The sequence below is a fragment of the Amborella trichopoda genome, chromosome 10 (assembly GCF_054954075.1).
Source record: "Amborella trichopoda isolate Santa Cruz 75 chromosome 10, AtrichopodaSantaCruz75HAP2 v2.0, whole genome shotgun sequence".
NCBI classification, from domain to species: domain Eukaryota; kingdom Viridiplantae; phylum Streptophyta; class Magnoliopsida; order Amborellales; family Amborellaceae; genus Amborella; species Amborella trichopoda.
In genome coordinates this window covers 31,391,729-31,408,862 of record NC_142345.1, presented here as the reverse complement: position 1 = coordinate 31,408,862, position 17,134 = coordinate 31,391,729, and the positions used below count along the sequence as shown (strand labels likewise).

Below are 17,134 nucleotides of genomic sequence, written 5' to 3'. Positions count from 1 at the left end.
GGCCGGCAGAACTTCGTAGAAGTCAGCTATCGCTGCTACCATATGAGTCATATGGTTAGAAAGGAATCAGAGGGTGTTCCAAGGCCACAAAAACGAAGTGCTTTTCCATAAGGTTACTTCCCTAGTAACGTTTTGGGCTTCTACCCACAGGGACTTTGTAGGGATCCCCTCTAACACATTCCTCAGTCAGTGGGAGAATATCATGCACCTCCAGCCTCACTAGAATCAAAGACCTCACAACTGGCAGCCCCCTCCAGAAAATGTCGTCAAACTCAACTTTGGTGGTAGTTCGTTGGGGAACCCACGGCCTTCAGAGGCAGGAGGGGCATTCAGCGATCACAACAGCAATATCCTCCTCACCTACTCACAAAATGTGGACAAGGAGATTCCCAGTTCGCTGAAGCTTTGGCTCTTTTGTTGGGCCTCAAAAAGTTCAACCCCTGATGGGACCAATTTTTAGTGGTGGAAAGAGACACCCAAAATATCATCTCTTGGGCAGCAAGCACCTCCCCTACTCCTTGGTACCTCTCAAGGATTTTTGACGAAATTCACCACATATGCAGGGATATGAACGTCTTATAGAGGCATACTTGGCGGACGTCGACGAGCTCATTCTAGCTAAAGACAGAGCACGGGCAAGTGGGGAAGACCCCGACTGGTCCATCTCCTAGGACTGTAGTTAGCCTTTCTTTTTTACTTGTACTTATGCGATCTTATAAGCCCCATTTTTTTTGCTACACTATAATTTTTTGTAATCTGGCGGGAGACAAGACCAACCTTTTGTATAGGGTCTCGGGACCTATTTTTTAACCAAGGTACCCGTCTTGTGGGTGCTCGAGGTCCTCTCTTTCCTCCCGCACTTGTACTCACTCTTACAGCAATACAACGTTAACATTATCAAAAAAAAAAAAGATAGGCGTGTCAAAAAGTTGGCAATACCTATTCCCTTATCTTACGTGTTATATTAATATAACACGTAAGATAAGCCTCATGTGGTGAAGATGTGATGCACTTAATGGCTCCTTAATGGGATTCACCCACAGTGAAACATTTTTGAGCCACCTATGAGATACGGGAAGGATGTGTGTGACGCTTAATGCTTGGCAGTTATTGAGTATTCCTTATAAAAGGCGAGAACAAATGCATCGTGGAAAATCAAAGGTACGGATTGTCACAGTTCATAGATGGACCCAAAATTGTCTAATTGAAAAAATACTCCTCTTAGCTTGCGAATTGTGAAGCATATTAAGTAACTTGTGCACTGGTTTCCCGATTCAAATGCTTTGCATATAGTTGATAAAGGCCCGTATTTCAAGTTTGTAGCTGGGTTCCAAGACCTGTGCTAACCCTAGCCTCGATAACTCTATTAACCTCAATCCTAATATGTGAACATTAACCAAATAAAATGATTTTTTATGCAATCACTTTATATATTCAATTCATGAAATATCATCCTTAGGAAGGCGTTGCTAAGATCCAAAATGAGTGAAACTTAATAAGTGGTTTTATTTAATTTTTTTTTGAGAAAGTTAACATTTTGTGATTTTATTGAATATTTTGAAGTTGAATATTCTTCGCTGGCTCAAAAGCAAGAAGCAACGGCTAGCGCATGCGTTAGCCGTTTTTTGCAAGAAGCAACGGCTAGCCTAGCACGGCGCTAACACACATCCGTTTTCTTGCAAGAAGTGAGGGCTAGACAAGCACGACGCTAACGTGCATCTATTTTCTTGCTTGTCTTCGCACCTACTTACGCTCTAGTGCACTACGTTTTCTTCGCAGCTAGTGCGCACTGTAGTTTTCTTCGTATCCAGCACGCCCCTACTAGTAAAGTAAAGAGTTTTCTTCGCTCCCTTCCGCTCTTTTTTTCTATCTGAAGCTGGAAACGAAAAGAAAGAAAGAGATTTGATTCAAAGTCACGATCTCGTCTCTAAGCAAAGCAGCATGAACTGTCAACGTGCACGAGAGAAAAACAGACTCCGTGATCTAAAGCCACTTGACCAAGAGAACTTCTCTCTCTATCTCGGCTGCTTTCCCTACTATCGACACAAGAGAGACTTTTTCTCTAAAGCCTACTTCCTCTCTCTGATCTCCAAACCAATTTTGTCCCGGTCCTGGAAGCCACAGCTGACCTGACCTATCTTTCTGATCCCCTAGTACCGAACTGAACTGCAGAGCGTACAAAAAGGGTAATCTTTCTTTGAACTGCCTACTCTCTTCCCAAAACTACCGTAAGGGACTGTTCTCTGTGCAGTGCCAACAGACCTCCTCACTTATTGAGTTGCACCACTGACCTTTAGAGCTAACCTAACAGACAAAAGGAACTTAACTAACGGCACCTGACAAACAACGAACAACTTATCTCAACTATTTGACTTGAGTCCCAGTACTGAAAGACATAACTTCAGGAATTGACTGCGGAAGGAAAGACTCTCGAAGCAAAGCCACTAGCACTTGCCCGAAGTCTCGATACCGCAAGCTGTATACAAAGTGTATAATACGTAAGGCCAAACTAGAACTTTGCATTGCTTAACAAAAGGGCCCGTCCAATGCCTAGGAACCCAAAGGGCCCTAGGCCTGGGCCGCCCCCCCTAAAAGCCAGTACCTAGGCGCCCGCCCAGGCAGCCTAGGAGGGCTGGCGGCCAGAGCCTTCTAAGCCCAATTTGGGTCATTTTGACCCACAAAATGTACTAAAAAGGGTGTTTGGGAGTTTAGAACACCCCAAATCAATTGATTTTGCAAATTTATTTAAATAAAGAACAAAAATCTAAGTGTGAAGAAGCATCCAAAAGCTTATCCTTTATTATTGGAACTATTTTTTAAGGTGCTAGTGAAGGTATTAGAAGACTTTTGCAATGAGTTCTACCTTGATCAACATCAAAAACATCGAAGAACATAGATCAAGCAAAAAGATTAATTTACAATCTATATTTGAAATTCCTTTTTTGATTTGAGATGACTTCCTTGGGGTCTAATAGGAGCGAGGATCCAGGATGGGAAGTACTGTATTAACACAGATAAAAATCGCAAACAACAAAATAATATGCAATTTTTGTGGATATGTTTCAAATGTTGGGATAAATAAGTTCAACAAATATCTTGCTAGTATTAGAGGAGATGTTGCCCCACGTAAAAATCGTTCCCAAACTTGTAAAGAAAGAGAATAGTAATTACATAAGAGTCAAAAAATAAATAAAAGATAAGCAAAGGAAGGATATAACATAGTCGAGGGTAGGGGTTAATAGTTTTGAGGAGTCTGACACTGATGAGGATGATCAAGGGGAAGAGGAGGTGGGCTAGGTGGCAGACTCTCAGAGCTCTAAGAGGGGTTTTGGGTCTAAGAGGCCTCTTATGAAAGGGCCCCTTGATGGTTTTTTTGCACCTAACTTCAAGACTACGATTGACAACAAGAAAGGCAAGGGGAAGAAGCAAGTGACACTAGAAAACATATATAAGAAGGATGATAGAGGCAGGGTAATTCAGCATATTGCAAAATGGTATTATCATGTAAGCATTTCTTTTAATACTGCTAGCTTAAGTAGCTTCCATACAATGTTGGAAGCAATTGGCTGATTTGGCAAAGGGCTGAAGGCCCAATCCATTATGAGCTTTCAGAGCCACTACTGAAGAAAGAGGTAGAACATACCAAGGAGTACCTCGAGTCCCATAAGGATGGGTGGGCTCAATTGGGGTTTCCATAATGACTAATTCATAAATGATAGGAAGACAAGGAGTATCATGATATTGTTGGTGAATTATCCCCTTGGAGTACAATATTTTTTTATCAATTGATACTTTTGAATAAGTCCATGATGCGCATTATATATACTCCTATTTTGATAAGGGCACTGAAGAGGTTGGGGAGGAGAATGTAATTCAAATGGTCATAAATAATACTACTCCTAATTTAGCTGCAACTCATTTGCTTGGCCTGAAGAGGCCTCCTATATTTTAGATATCTTGCACTGCATGTTGTCTAGACCTTATGCTTGAGGTGATTGGCGACTTACCCAATGTTAAAGGGACACTTTTTAAGGCTAAGGAGGTCACAATCTTCATATGCAGCTGCACCATTATCCTTAGCATGAAGCGCAAGTTCCCACAAAAGGAGCTAGTGAGGGCCGGGGTCACCAGATTTGCTACCGCTTGCCCGAGTCTTGAGAGCGTGTATAGTAGGAGGATCCCATTGACATCTATGTTCACTTCAGAGGATTAGACAAGTGCAGGTGGTCTTACAGATCTCAAAGAAAAGAGAGCATGTGATATTATTATTTCTAAGGCTTTTTGGCGCAGGTTAAAGCACTCGCTAGCAGTATTTCTACCCTTGGCTAAAGGTCTTGCGCTTGGCTGATTCCGACAAGCCTCTTTGGGCTCTATATATGATGCACTAGAAGGAGCAAAGAAGGTGATAACATAGAAGTGCACAATCACAAGGCCAAGTATCACCCAATTTGGAAGATTATAAGTGGCAAGTTGGATAGGTAACTTCATAGACCATCACATGCAAATGGGTACTATTTGAACCAGAATCTCTTTTATGTTAACCTAGATATTGGGAGGAAAGATACAATCATGGATGGATTTAATGAGTGGCTTGAGAGACTAGTTCTTGAGCTCAAAAACCAAGATTAAATATCTGTTGATCGACTAATTTTGTATAAGTTCGCTTTGAAGTCATTCAAGAAATAATTGGCGGTGAAACAAAGTATCGAATCAAATCCAAGTAATATATTTTATTTGAAAATTTTCTTTCAGATTCCTAATGGAATGTTTTAAATTCATTAAATTCTTCAGTAATAATGTTAAATTAATTATAGAGATTGCACCAAATTGCAGCCCAATGGTGGAGCTAGCATGGGAGTAGTGCTCCAAACCTCCAAATGATGGCTATTCAAGTCCTAAGTTTGACACAGTGTTTAAAAATGCAACCATTTACAGCTTTATGGGGTCGAATCAGGCACTATGAGACCTGAAGCTCATCTCATCAAGCAGCATATGTGCTTAGAGGTGATGCACAAGCTTACTACGTGCATCACCCACATATGCAGGCGTCATGTGCCTGCATATGTGGCCAACGCTCGTGGGCTAAAAGTAGGCCCGCGAGCGTTGGCAAAATTGTAATCAGTAATTTAAAGTGTGGCAGCATCGCCGTATATGCAGCTCATCACACGGAATGGCTGGAACCACATTGCCTGACCTCGCATATGCACTTTGGTGGGATGTGCCTGCATCCCACTGCATATGCGGCTGCATAGCGCATAGCTCACATAGGGCGCATATGCAACCCGTGTGTGAAATGAAAAATACCCCCTCGAAAAGGTGTATTTTGTCTTTTTAAGACCCGAAAAGGGGGGGAAGAGGTTTGCGGGGTATTAAACCCGCAAACCACCAAAATCAGCCACTTCCGTGACCTTTAAGAGATCAAATTGATAAAAAAAAGTGGTGGAAATTTTACTTTTTTGAAATTCTTGGAATTTCATCTTGGATGATCTTTGGTTGTTGTCTTGTTGATTTGTTTATTTTGGGTGTTGATTTGAGGAGGTTTTAGCGAAGTTTTGAAAACAAATCGAAAGTTTCAATGGCCAAGAAGAAATCGATATTTTCTTCAAGTAATCGTTAATTTTTATTTCCTAATACACCAATAACTTTTTTTGGGGCAATGTCTTCTTCACAATCTTCTAGTAACAAGGATCCTACTTGGAAATATGCAAAACTAAAAATCTGAAAGACCGAACGTGGTGTTATTTGTACCCTTTATGGAAACACTTATATGGGGGGTATTTTTCGGCAAAAAAGAACACTTAGCCGGAATTTCGGAGAATGTAAGAGCATGCCCACAAGCTACTGAATATATCAAAAAGGATATTAAAGAATACATGGATAGCTTGAAAAAACAAAAAGAAATGAAAAAAAAATGAAACGAAAAGAATTGATGGATGAAATTCAATTATTTGATGATGATGATGAAGATGATGAGGATGTCAGAAGTTGGTATGAGGCAAAAGGGTACTCCACTGTCAAGAGAAAGGGTTAAAAATAACGTTGGAAAAAGGACACCTCTCTCTAAGGGGCCAATGGTTAATTTTTACACCTCTGACCCCGAAATTGTAGTTTAGGAGAACAGAAAAAAAAATAAAAAATACAAAATAAAAAAAAAAATCACAATTGAAAATCGATACAAGAAAGAAGAGAGGAAGAAGGTGAGTAAATACATTGCAAAGTGGTCTTACATGGCCAGCATTCCTTTTAATAGTATAACCCTTGAGAGTTTTGCATGTCCATGCAATTTGGCAATTCGGCCCAGGATTTAATCCTCCTACATTACATGTATTTAGGGAGCCCTTATTGAACGATGTTGCATCCGATGTTAACAAAATTTTGATTTCTCAAATAGAAGGGTGGGAGAAGTATGACAACTATTATATGTGACGGATGGTCTGATGGGAAGTTAAAGGTATTTATTAAGTTTTTGGTTAACTGTCCAACAAGCACTTTTTTTATTAAGCTTGTTGATGCATCAAACAAGTCACATGATGCCACATATTGTAGAATTTGTTAGAGAGAAACATGTCGTACAAATTGTCATTTACAATGGTGTCAATTACACTGCAGATGGGCATTTTTTTACTTCGAAGAGGAACCATATATTTTGGACTCCTTGCGCAGCTCATTGTTAATCTCATGCTTAAGGAAATTGGTGCAATATCTATATTTTGTTGGGTGATTTCAAAAGCTATGTTTGTTGTTGGATTTATTTATAATTACACCATAGCCGTTAGCATGATGAGAAGTTTTACAAAGAAAAGAGGAATACTGAGACCGGGTGTCACTAGATTTGCTACATCATATCGCACTCTTCAAAGCCTATGCAAGCAAAGAAATGCCTTGAGGACCATAATGAGGTAGGAGAGAGATTTGCTTTGTTGGAGAGAGATAATGACTTGGAAGAGAGATTTGCTTTGTGATTTCTTTTGTGATTTTTTTATTATTTTTATTTGTTCATTTTGTGTATTTAAAAGGGAAGATATCCCTTCATTGTAAAGGGCGATTGGAATTAAGTAAAGAGTTTGGGGTGGATTCCCTTGCAGACCTTAAGAGAGAGTATATTCTCTCACCCTTTATTATTATTTTTATTTTAATTATTTTTTCCTCGTCTTCCCTGCATCACATCTCCTTCCGAAATTTCTTCACTACTTGCTCAAAGCCCCTCCCCCCATACGACTTGCCTTTCCTCCATTAAACACTGCATAGTGGCGTGAAAGACATTTCGCAATGGACGAGATCCACAAGCCATATTGAGTTTTGGCAAAGACAAAGCATAGGATCCCGATGGCTTCCCTGTTGCAATCTTCTGTACTCCCCAACATTCTTGGCTTCTTCGGTGCATCCAGGAAAGAAATGAACATAACATGTATCGCCTTCATCCCAAAAATTTAAGGGTGCTGATGATATAACATATTTAAGATCTATTAGCTTTCTCAATTCATCACACAAAATCCTTTCTAAAGTCCCTATTCTCGACTGAGATCCAAGTCTAGATCAAGTCATTTCTCCAAATCAAAGTGGTTGCATTAGCAATAGTCAGATCTTGGACGTATGCTCATAGCACATGAAGCCTTTACTATAGAAATCAAACCAAAAAATTGATTTTATTCTGAGGTTAGATAGGGGAAAGACCTACAAACACGTCAATTGGTCTATCCTCAACCAAGTCCTTCTCATAATGGGATTCGAGGAGGTTTGGATAGAATGGATGCATGGGTTCATTTCCTCCTCTTCTCTATTCTTATTAATGGCACCCCCAAAGACCATTTCTACCATTCTATGCCAAGGGAACCCTCTTTTACATTTTTTATCCTCCATCACTGCTGAGATCTTTGGCAAATCCCTCTCTAGGCCATACAAAGAGAAACCATTTCTAGTTTCAAACCCTCACAGGTTGGTAAAGAAATTTGTAACTTCCAATATGAAGACACCATGGTTTTCATTGGTGCTACTAATGACCACGTTGATAAATTTATGGCTCTTCCTTACATGCTTTGAATTGGCCTATGGTTTGAAAATCGACATGTCCACGTCTAAATTAATGGGCATACTTCTCACTGAGGACCACCTTTCTAATTTCATCAATAGACTTATCTGTGCTACCGGTCAACTCCCAGCCAAATACCTCTGCCTCCCCCTGTGATAAATCCACACAAAGCACTATAGGATCCCAAAGTAGGGAAAAAACTTCAAAAACACCTTGCTACTTGGGAAGGAAGGTTTGTATCATTCTGAGGCCGCATCACCCCGATCAAGGCAACCCTTTTTAACATTCCCATTTACGTCATGTCACACTTCAGGATCCATGTTAGCATTATCAGTACTCAGAACTTAGTGAAGAACTTTCTTTGGTTCCAAGACTAATTCCACAATAAGATCCATTTGACTGCATGGGAGAAAATTAGCACCCCTAAGAAGGTACAAGGCCTAGACATTGGTAGCATGAAGGAGATGAACTGAGTTCTTCTTGACAAATGGTGCTGACACTTTGACACCCATCAAAACCTCTTATAATGTGAAGTTCTCCTTCAAAGTATGGCATTGATCATTGTTAGAAAAACCAGGCGATCTAACCACTAACTGCCTGATTTCCGGTTTTGGTGATCGGCCGGTATTTCAAAAAGAAAACAAATTTAAAAAATGAATTTAAATTCCCAAAAATAAGGAATTTGATTTGTAATGCATTTTTAATATCCTTTATTTTATGGTAAAGATAAAAAATCATTTTAGCCATTAATACTCACATTAATTCAAAAATTGATTCGTTAAAATCTATTTTTTCATTAATTTTCAACTTCATTTGAATATGTTTAGTTTTAATCATTTTTTATATGCTTTTCATATTTTAGTAGATTTTTTTTTTGGTTATCTGTTTTATTTTTCAACACTTTTTTGAGCAACTAGGACTTGCCCGATTAGAACCGTTGAATCGGCCGGTTTACCGATTAGGCCGGTTAAACCCCTTCCAGGCCCATGTCCGGTTAACCGTTAAAGTTCAATTTTGCGAACACTGGCATTGATGCATTAATAATCTGGTTTGGTTCCGTATCAAGAAACCAAGGCCTTAGACTCCATCTGGTTTTCCAAAAACTTCATTGCTTGTAATGAGCTTTTCATGCCTTTCACAAGGCTCAAAGTAAATGCAGGAGAAGTTTCCCTTTTGGTCTCGCACCTCTAAAAGATACCTGGCCTGGACTTTAAGCAATTACAAACCAAATACTACATTTGTACATTATCTAGAACACTCTAACAAGGATCACTATAAGACCACAAATGTGAGGACCAGAACCTAATAGCCCTTCATAGCCTGCTACCTTCTTTCTCTACAAATGGGTTTGGCTGCGACAGGGCGGTCTGGTCCACATCTCTCCCTGGGGTTCTCTCAATTGCTTCTTTATACAAAGCCCTTGACCCTTTCTCTTCCACCTCAATGTGCATTCATATTAAAGCTTTGCTCATCCAAATTCCTCCAGAAGTCCAAGCTTTCATCAAGATCATAATCTTCAAATGGACATTACCTTCAAATCAGCTCAAAAGAAGTTACAACCTAGCAAACCATTGCTCTCTTTACGAAGAGGACAAAGAATCACACAGACACCTTTTTCTCCACTAAATCTTTGCCTCCAAATTTGGACTTAACACTTACAAGACTTTCAATTGGAACAGGTTACGTCCAACTACATTGAGCACCTCTTCTCAGACTATCCCCCACCCCACCCCACCCCGAGAAAGAAAGAAAGAGGAACACCTCAGTAGTAGGCCTCTTCCTTGGGAGAGCCTCCATATTAGCCACTCTTTGAGCTATTTGGGGGGGGAGCAAACCTCCCTCACCTTTACGAAGAACAAAAATAGTGCAATAGCCATTCCAGAATATGTAAGAGACCACAATTTTATGGGCCAACAACTCCAAACACTTAAGAGACTTCTCCAAAGCCAACTGGCCAAATATTCTCTACTCCAAACCAATTAGACAAGGACGGCCATAGCATGGATACCCCCTAGACCTTTGGTTCATCACGCTCAATGTTGATTGGTGTTCCCTAGGGAACTCTAGTCCATGTGGTATTGAAGACATTTTCAGAAATTCAAAAGGAACAACTCTTGCTACCTTAGTTAACATTCTCAAAAAAAAAAAAGAAAAAACTCTTGCTACCGTCTCCCTCAAAATTGGTTCTGCAAATTCCATTTGGGTTGAAGCTCACACCCTCCTCAAAGCCCTCAAAAGATTCAATCCCAATTGGGGCGATCAACTCCTTATTAAAGGAGACTCAAAAGATGTTATTTAACGGGCTCCAAGAGGTCTCAATGCCCATGGAAACTAACCCACACTTTTTACTTGTGCAGACTACTACAAGCAGGCTTACACAGACTGGAGGGAAGTAACTCAGCAGCTGATACACTTGCAAAAAAGGTATGGATGGGGATTGAAGACAACTTGTCACAACCATAACATTTGGTTTTGAAAGGTTTTTATTTATGTTCCATTTTTATAGTTCACTCCCTCTTACCCCCACCTTCATTCTCCCTCTCCTTTGCACCTCTTGTTTTTTTTATTTTATTGGTAGGAATGTTGGAAGGGCCATGAGCGTTGGTGTTAGAGCACCCAGCTATGTGGGCTGCCTAACCCTATAATCTCCCTTTTCGGGTAGAGCACCAGGTTTTCTGGGGTACCTCTCTCTCTCTCTCTCTCTCTCTCTCTCTCTCTCTCTCTCTCCACATCTCTACCTCTATCACTTGTATCCTCTTTTTCTTTCCATATCGCCCTGCCTCTCTAGCCATGAGTCTATCATATTGCACTTGTCCTCTCACTGTCTTTCACCCATGCTTTGTTACTCAATCTCCTTCCCTTTCCTTTTTATCATAGCAAGAATATGGGATAATTTTTGTAGAGCACCCCACTTGCGGGCAGCCATACCCCACTTGGGAGCACTTTATATCATAATCATTAAGATCTTCTAAGGAGGGGGTCGCTCCTGCTACAAAAACTCAATCGTACGCTCCGAGACATGGGATATTGATTTCAGGCATTTCCTTTATTCAAGGATCTCAATTCAGAAAATTGAGGAACTAGATCCCAAGTGAATGAGATCCAGATCCCTATGCCCAAAATCATGGTTCCATGAATAACTGGAACTGTGAATCCACCAACTTGGAGTTGAGCATATTATACTTTAGGAGAGAGCTTCACCAGCAAATTTTCATATTCATATACAATGGGGTGTGGATCTCCAATTTTTGTGACCAACAAAGTTTTTAAAGGCCATGATTTTGTATACATTTTACAGTTTACAACTTCGTACACCTTGTGAATTATGACTTGACTAGTTTCAAAGAAAGGCAACCAGAGCGGGCAGGAAGAGAGAAGGAAGACAATGGAAAGAGATAAAAAAGACAGTAAAGTTGCGGTTCAAATTGAGGAATGAGGTTGCCGGTCAATAGGCCTAATTTATTTGGGGCTAGTTGATTGGCTCCTGTCCACCTTGCGAAAGACTTCTATTGATTGAGTGTCGGTCACTCAAATGAGCCACTCATGGGGTTGCCTTATGGGTGATGGTATAACATAAATGCTAAGAAATGTGAGATCTCTCTTCTCTATAGTCCTTGAGCACCTAGCAATCTTTGACGAAGGAGAGCGATTAAGAATTATATATGGCAACATTTATTTTTATTTTTAAGAAAAGGTTATGTATCGGAGCAGAATCTATCACAACATTCTTAAATATAATCATTAATTGATAGTCAAGGGGGAATCATCCAATCCAATTGATTGATGCCAAATATGAGGTCATGTGCATATAATGGACCCACATGAGTAATTTTTTAGAGTGAAACTTGCTTAAATAATTGTTCAATGGAATTCGCTCCCGAACTAGAATGTTGTGGATAAGTGATCCGTGGAAGCTTCAATCCTAAGCTCAATGGACCATTATCCCATTCAGTTTAGCATTCGCTCCTGGGAAATTATGGAACACATTCACTTAATGTTAAGGATCCCAATTCCTTTACCTCACGATTTACAGAACTCATTCCCTCAACTACAGATCTTCGAGCCTCCCTTGCTTCTGCATTCCGACTTCAGATCTTATAGATCCCCTTGTTCTTGTTCTAGGTAACTAGTGTTTTAAAACCTGGCAATTTTCAACCCAGATTGCCGATCCAAATAGGAATCGATCAAGATCGAACCGGTTCTAGGGATGGTATAGGTCACAGCCCAGATCCCCCTAAAACCTCGTTGTATATATTTTTTCTTTTTCTTTTAAGCTTATTTAATGTTTTCTTGGGTCCTCTCTAAATCCTCACCCCGTAAATCTCTATTTCAATTTTTATTTTATTTCATCTATTTTTTAATATTTTTTTGGATCACCGATTTGAACATATCCAAACCCGACACGAATCTTCAATTCAGCGATCCAACACGGATTTGTGCATGAACGATCCACCCCACCGTTCTAAGTTTTGAAACACTGCCGCTAACTATGATTTATATGGACATATTCTACATTTATGTATATAAATCATCAACAATTTTCCCCAAAAAAGAAAATTGTATAAAAGGAGGACCAAGGTGAGATGGCAAGGGCAGCCCCTTTGAACCTCCATTGTTGAAAACCAAGCTTCTTTCAATCTTAGTTTTTTATGGCAAGACCAAAAAATATCTTCAGTTTTCAGAAATTTGCACAGCACCTAGGAGGAAATTTTCCAGACCCTAGTTCATCCAAGCTTCCAAACCTTTTAGGTCGTGTCTTTTGGGTAGTGTCTTTTGGGTTTAAAACCTCCAATCATGAACCTCTTAAGCATTTTGACTCTCTCCTTTGCAATATCCTCCCCAAATGAGACTGTTATATGTCCCAACATGTTGCCTATTGAATATGATTTGTATGGGATTGGTAAGTTACATGCGCTCGGGTTTGTAACATGGCTTCTTTATGAGTTGGAGTACGAGATATCACACGGCAAAAACAGTTTTAGGTAGAATGGTTGGGGGTATTAGGTAATTTTTCTAGGCATGACTTTGTCCATCTGATTATGGATGTCGGCCTAAAGAGAGATGGAAGAGAGAGTGAAACTAATAGGTGCCCAAGAACTAGGTGGTGGAATTTAAAAAAGAAGAACTTATTAAGGGATAAGTTGTTATAAAAATGAAAGTGAAATTCTGAGCACAAAAGATAATGTTATGTGGAATGAGATGGTCAACTGCATTAACAAAGTGGCAAAAGAAGCTTTAGGAAAAACTAGAGCGAAAAGAAATTTTGACAAAGAAACCTAGTTTCAAAGTAAGGAGGTTCAGAAGGCAATTAAGCAAAAACGATAATATTATAAAGATAAGAAAGGCTTTAAGACCAGATGGTATCCTGATGGAGCTTTGAAAGTGCATGGAGCAGACTAGCATATGCTAGCTTATTAAGTTATTCAACAAGGCGTTGAGAACAAATAAATTACCAGACAAATGGAGAAAAATATTGTGATGGGAACACAACATTAGGAGGAACCTTTGACATAAATGAGGGTGGAGGTCGTAGTTACATTTGTAAGGTTGGGATATCTGAAGTGAAAGAAGCTTTGAGAAAGATGCAAATAAGAAAGGCTTTAGGACCAGATGGTATCTCGATAGAGCTTTGGAAGTGCATGGAGGAGACTGACATATGCTAGCTTACCAAGTTGTTCATCAGGGTGTTGAGAACAAATAAATTACTAGACAAATGGAGAAAAATATTGCGATATATATTCACAAGAACAAAGAAGACATACAGAATTGTACAAACTATCGAGGGATCAAACTTATGAGCCACACTATGAAGCTATGGGAGAGAGTGATTGAGCGACGACTACAGCGTAAAACAAGTGTATTAAAAAATCAGTTCAGTTTTATGCTAAGAAGGTCAATAATCAAATTCATTTTCCTACTTAGGCAACTGATTGAGAAGTTTAGGGGGAAGAGAAAAAACCATGTGGTGCTCTTTATTGATTTAAAAAAAGTATACAGTAAAGTACTTAGATATTTAATTTGGCACGTGTTGGAAAAGAAAGGAGTCACTGAGGCTAAATTGACATAGTGAGAGATATGTACAAGGGAGCACTAACAAGTGTGAAGATTAGTGCAAAGACAAGTGAGTTCTCAATGACAATAGGCCTCCACCGAGGGTCAGCATTGATCCCATATTTCTTTGTTTTGGTTTTGGACGAGTTAACCAGGCACCTACAAGATGAGGTACCGTAGTGTATATTGTTCGCAGATGACATAGTTTTGATCGATGAGACAAGAGGTGCCGTCAAGACAAAGTTAGAACGTTGGAGGGAGGCTCTAGAATCTAAAGGTTTTAAAATTAGTCGAATTAAGATAGAATATATGGAATGAAGATTTAGTGATAATAGGAGTAAAAAAACAAGGAAGTAGTGGAGATTGATAGTCAAGAAATACCTAAAAACGATTGTTCCCAACATCGACAATCCAAGAGAATGGAGAGATTGAGGAAGATGTCGCACATAAAATTAGAGCTGGGTGGTCGAAGTGGAGATGTACATCAAGAATTTGATGTGATCTCGCACACCATTTAGACTGAAGGGGAAGTTTTATACGACAGTTGTAAGACCTGTCATGCTCTATGGACATAATGTTGCACAGTGAAGAAACAATATCAATAGGATGCGCGTAGCTACAATGCAGATATTGAGATGCCTGAGTGGCAAGACAAGAAAACATAAAATTCGAAATTAATGCATACAAGGGAACTTAGGTGTGGCTTCAATAGGCGATACGACAAGGGAAAATAGACAGGTGGGGCTGCCCATGTGCAGACCTAAAACAGCACTAGTTTGGAGGTACAATTTGGTTCAAGTGGAACACTCTAAAAGGGCAAGAGGAAGGCCCAAAAAGACATGGATAGAAATAGTGAGAAAAATATGGTGACTTTTGGTCTTACTGAGGGGTATGACCTTGATAGAGAAGAATGGAGGAACAGGATTTATGTAGCCAACCCAAATAATTGGGATAAGGCTTGGATGATGATGATGACGACGACGACTTTGTCCATCTGAAACTTGTTGTTGGTTGGCAACAAGGAATTTTGAGACATTATAGTTTGGCAAAGCAAATAGGTTTTGATAGGTGTGGAGATATGACTATTTTCTTGTTGAATATCACAAAGGGATGGGAGGCGGATGTTTTCTTTGCGGGTATGTCTGTAGATATAGGTGACCATGACACTTACTAGGTCAAGGCATTGACTTGGAGGGCCTACGAACATAGCTAAACAATGCCATATTGGAAGGAAACAAAGCTCTGAATCAAGGGCGGATGGCTAAGTAAGACCATGAACCCCTAACATGACTATTGACTCTTGAAGTAATAACTTGCTTAATAATAGTTTGGCAGCCATATCTTTCATGAATTTCTGATGCTTTCATGGGAACAAAGCTTCTATGATGGTTTTATTGCAACCTAGACATGTTCATAGAGTTCAATCTCCATCCTCACAGAAAGAATCAGAAGCTAGTGAGTCGGTTGTTCTCAACAAGCTAAACAAAGTTTTTGAATCCGTGGATGCTGATAATACAAGTTAAATCTCACTATTGACATTATAAAAACCAAAAGTGGACATCTAGGACAGATAAAAGAGTAACATTCAGAAGTCCTAAGTAAACCACTGGCTAAGAAATGAGCTTTTAAGTTTTGTAAGAGAATCTAAACATCGAATAGAAGTACTATCTTTCATGGGATAAAATAATAATGCACTCACAATTCTACGAAGCACGGGCTCCAATGTGGAACAGATTTTTTGAATTGTGTCCATCTTCACCGCTTCCAGAATCACTCTGCCACATATAATCCAATCATTTCGTGCATATCAAAACAATCCCAAAGAAAGTTTACACTAGACCTTTTTCTTAAGAATAAATGTCCTTCAAATGTGAAACCTGGATCAATAAATAAGAAAAACCAAAAAAAAAAAAAAACTTGCATGAATTCAGAGAACACCGACGCAATGACAGCTTTTAGATAGCATCCAATAACACACGTATGTGCCCATTGCCAAAGAACCGCAAACTGTTCATCAAACCTCCAAACCAAAAACCCAAGAAAAACAAAAACCCACATCTGCTCCTTCGATGGCAAAAATCACATCAGCGAACTACCATTAATCAAGCAAGCAATAAAACACATGGCAAACGCAGATCGCGAAAAAATCATATCACAGATGAAATATCAAACCACCACTACCACCCAACTGCAAATTAGACATAGAACCACACAGACACATATACAAAGAAAAAACGAAAAAAGAGCTTCATTTCGGACCGACCTTCTCAGGGCGGGAACTCTTTGACGCTTTTCTTCGGGGGAACTGCCATCCTGCTCTTTGCCACGCTTCTGTGACATGGTTATGAAGAGGAGCTGGATTCTAAGGCGTGAATGAGGTTGAAACCTGTACAATCAAATCACCCATGCGGCTGAGAGAATCAGAAGCAGAGGTTTGCCCTAAAGAGGAGGGAATCAATGGAGCATCGTTGCGTATGAGTTGGGTATGGTGTAGAGAGAGAGAGAGTGGGGGTGGGGGTGGGGGTGGAGGCAAGGTGTAGAGAGAGAAAGTGGGCGCGGTGGAGGAATGGTGTGGGGGCCCACTGAACGCGCGTAAGGTCGGTCACGTCTAAGAGAGAAAGAGGGCCCGCGTACGATCACGCGTAAAAAGGGCCATGTCCCCATTTTCCGCACGGGAAAAGTATTCTTCCGCCAAGTGGGGGCCGCCGTCCCACGTTATCCCGTTTATGTGAGACGTGATTTCGCGGTAATCCAATAACGCATTAAGGAAAGGGGTAGGTCGTGGTGATAACACCCTCGTACCTGGTACACCCCACTTTCAAAAATAAATAAAAAATGTCCCTGATCTATTTAGAAAAATGGGTACGGCCTCTCTTCACCGTTGAGTCACTTTAAAAATAATAATAATAAAATAATAAAATGTTAACTTTCTTATCAATCCGTTACTGGAAAAAAAAAAAAAAAAAAGCTACCGCAGGTCTTTCCCACCGAATTGCTGAAAAAAAAAAAGAGAAATTATTAAAAATATAGAGCTAACGCATGTCTTTCCCACTA

General features: G+C 39.8%; 1 protein-coding gene across 5 annotated transcripts in view; it reads right to left on the bottom strand.

Moving 5' to 3' along the window:
- LOC18429784 (calmodulin-binding protein 60 A) overlaps nt 1-16,587 on the bottom strand; it is a 55,222-nt gene extending 38,635 nt beyond the window's left edge. For 4 of the 5 annotated variants that reach the window (XM_011623470.3, XM_020664610.2, XM_088848698.1 and 1 more), the window contains exons 1-2: nt 16,344-16,587; nt 15,780-15,855 (exon numbers count right to left, since the gene is read on the bottom strand). In XM_011623470.3, the coding sequence (XP_011621772.1) occupies nt 15,780-15,855; nt 16,344-16,420 (153 nt within the window). In that variant the 5' untranslated portion in view covers nt 16,421-16,587. The remainder of the gene's footprint in view (nt 1-15,779; nt 15,856-16,343) is intronic. The other variant, XM_088848701.1, reaches the window with a different exon arrangement.
- Between the last annotated feature and the right edge of the window lie 547 nt (nt 16,588-17,134).